Genomic DNA, 2,921 nt, shown 5'->3' with positions numbered 1-2,921 from the left:
ACTACTGTTTATCAATATCTTCAAACTATTATTTGTTATGTTTGTCAACTGAAGTCTCTTGCAAGGTGCCTGAGACAAGAATTTCTTGTATGTTTCCCTCTAGTTCTAAAGAGTATAAACGTAATGTTGTGAACCTGACAAACAGGAGACTGTAGCCTATAAACTGACAAAATGGTTTTAAAAAATCAGTCAATCTGTCAAGGTTGCTCGATTGGCCTGCACCATAGTGACCAGAGGCTGTGATGCAGGTGATTAAGTTTGATCACTGAGGATTCCAGGAATCTCCTGTGAGCCCTCAGGTGATCACAATGCCTATGGACTTTAATGACCCCAAGGAGTTTGGAGTCCACCTTCATGGCAGGCACCTGAACAGCGAGGTTACTGTCCCCTCACACTCCCGCCAAACTGGCCACAAATGATGTGATGACAATTTCTTTCCTTCTATCTGTAATAGAGTTCACTGACTTGCACTAACTTGTGTGTTTCTGGGAGCCTTAACCTTAGTATCAGCAAGATGTGACCTGAATGCCATTCATTCTGTTATTTCTTTTTTTTGCTTTTTATACTAAGTATTTTATTTGTATGCTGCTGCCAGTGTATATGAAATACTCTTTCTTATGAAATAGAAATTCATGAAAATTCAGGGAGGTAGATGTTAAGGACAAAAGCAGAAGTTTGTATAGTATGGCACATGTCATAGGATAAGCTTTTCATACAGGCTTCAGATTTAGCTCTCTTTGAATATTCACTGCTTCAAGAAAAGTGGTTTAGAACACCTTCAAAATTCCTTTTACTACAAAAAGGAACAAACTTTCTGGGGTCTGAAGGGATTGGTACTTGAAGATACTCCAGTCAGCAGGGGGTCATGTTGAGAATTCTGCAGACAGAATTGTTTCAGATCTGCAACTGCCTGGGAAACTGGGTTGGGCCCAGCCTCCAACCGGAGCTGTTGAACCACTTTCTTCATAGCGGTGATGCTGGAGGAACCAGACATGGTGCACTCGAGGGCCGGGCAGATTGGTCAGTAGCGGATCGCAAGGTGTGGGTCCATGGGGCCAGAAGGTGGGGCAGCGACGCGAGGTCATTCTGTTCTTATTTATTCATTCAAACAAACATTTATTAAACATATGTTATTTGCCAGGCACTGTGGTGGGCATTGAAAGTAAAATAGTAATAAAAAAGGAACAAAACCCCAACCTCATGGATTCCGATGAGAAGAAAAGACATTATCCACATAAACACAATAATAAAGGTGTTTGGAGCACAGGGTCCTGGTGAAGCCTAGATGGCAAAGTCAGAGAGTGGACTTATTGGACCATAGAGACCATGGACAACAGGAAGCCACTGGCTGTCCTAACCATATCTTTGGAAAGGTCATTCTGTCTGTTGGATGGAGAAAGGTATGGGGGTGGCAGAAAACATAACACTTAGAGACAGAGTAGCATTCGGAGCTATTGCTGTGGCCTGGGAGAAGCAAAGACAATAGTTTGTACTGGGGTAGATATAAAGATGGAGTTCTTCATTTTCTCTTTGCTTCCTTCTACTCATCTGCATTGTTGAACCAGGTCCTTAACACCATAACAATAGCACTGAGTGGGGAAAAGGAACTCAAGAGGAGGATAGAGTCCTCCATTTTGTCTGTCACCTGAAGGACAAAACCAAGATAAGTGTCCTTTTCCCAGAACAAGTTCGGTGGTAAGAAGCCAGCTATCTACTACATTAAACCAATGAATTCCCACTTTGTATGGTATTTTCTGACACCACATACATCATTCCCATACCAACCAATTCTCTAATTCTCTGATTCCAAATGGGTAGCCTACAATTCAATTCAATATTGACACTAACTACCTAGATTTAGCACAGAACCACAGGTTAAGAATAAAGTCCTTCAATTCTGACACTAACTCCTCAGAGGTAACACAGACCCCTGAAGTTAAGGGCTCGGTCCTATAAGACTTATCTCACTTCAGACGCCAGTCACAAGTCTTAGGTTCCTAGGTTACTTGCACTTCTGTCCAACTTGGCTACAAATTTGGGGGTTCTCACAACCCCTCCTTCAGGTTTGGTAATTAGCTAAAACTGCATATATGCGGATCCATGCAGTTCAAACTCATGTTGTTCAACCGTCAACTGTATTTTCTACCTAAGGTTGGGAATCTGCCTAGGTGGAGGGCCAACTTAAGTTACGCATGGATTTTTGACTGCGAGGGTGGTCGGCACCACCTAACCCTACATGTTCAATGGTCAACTATACTATGTTTTTTCCTGTAACATATATACCTATGATGAAGTTTAATTTACAAATTAGGCCAATAAGAGATTAACAATAATAACTAATAATAAAATAGGACAATTAAAACAATATACTTAAAGTTATGTGAATGTGGTCTCTCTTAAAATACCTCACAGCACTGTATTCACTTTCCCATTTAAAAGAGCACTTTACCAAGGCTTGTCTTTGGCAAACCTGAATTGCCAGCATCACGACTCTTTGTGTTTTGGGTCCACTATTAAGTAAAATAAGGGTTACCTGACCACAACCACTGCGATGCCTTGATGGTCGATCTGATAACTGAGATGATTGGAGACAATGGACAAAGGGATGGTAAACATCCCGGGTGGAATGGTCTGGATTTCATCATGCTTCTCAGAATAGCATACAATTTAAAACTATGAAATATTTGTTTTGAGAATTTTCCATTTTCCATTTCCTCACCAAGGTTGACCATGGGTAACTGAAAGCTCAAAGCAAAACTGAAAATCATAGGGGGAGGCTACTGTACATGAATTGGGCATTTAGGAGGCATTTGGGAGTCATTGAGGTGAAGATATTTAAAGCCATGGAACTAGATGGGTATATTGTGTCATGAGGGGTATGTGGGGTAAAGAAGCTCAAAGGCTAATGGATTTGGTGAAGA

At 41.2% G+C, this 2,921-nt stretch overlaps 1 protein-coding gene across 1 annotated transcript; it reads right to left on the bottom strand.

Annotated features, from left to right (window-relative positions):
* Positions 1-740: 740 nt before the first annotated feature.
* Positions 741-1,030, bottom strand: LOC102258952 (guanine nucleotide-binding protein G(I)/G(S)/G(O) subunit gamma-5). The gene has a single exon (XM_005858419.2). It carries the CDS (start codon positions 992-994, stop codon positions 794-796), a length of 201 nt encoding a protein of 66 aa, XP_005858481.1. The 5' UTR covers positions 995-1,030; the 3' UTR covers positions 741-793.
* Positions 1,031-2,921: the final 1,891 nt, after the last annotated feature.

This window comes from Myotis brandtii, unplaced genomic scaffold (assembly GCF_000412655.1).
Source record: "Myotis brandtii unplaced genomic scaffold, ASM41265v1 scaffold1174, whole genome shotgun sequence".
NCBI classification, from domain to species: domain Eukaryota; kingdom Metazoa; phylum Chordata; class Mammalia; order Chiroptera; family Vespertilionidae; genus Myotis; species Myotis brandtii.
Note: the sequence above shows the minus strand (reverse complement) of the source record. Positions and strands in the feature narration are given on the sequence as shown.

What these genes read in the sequence shown, in the direction of transcription:
- LOC102258952 (XM_005858419.2), bottom strand. Translation starts at nt 994, where the DNA reads ATGTCTGGTTCCTCCAGCATCACCGCTATGAAGAAAGTGGTTCAACAG.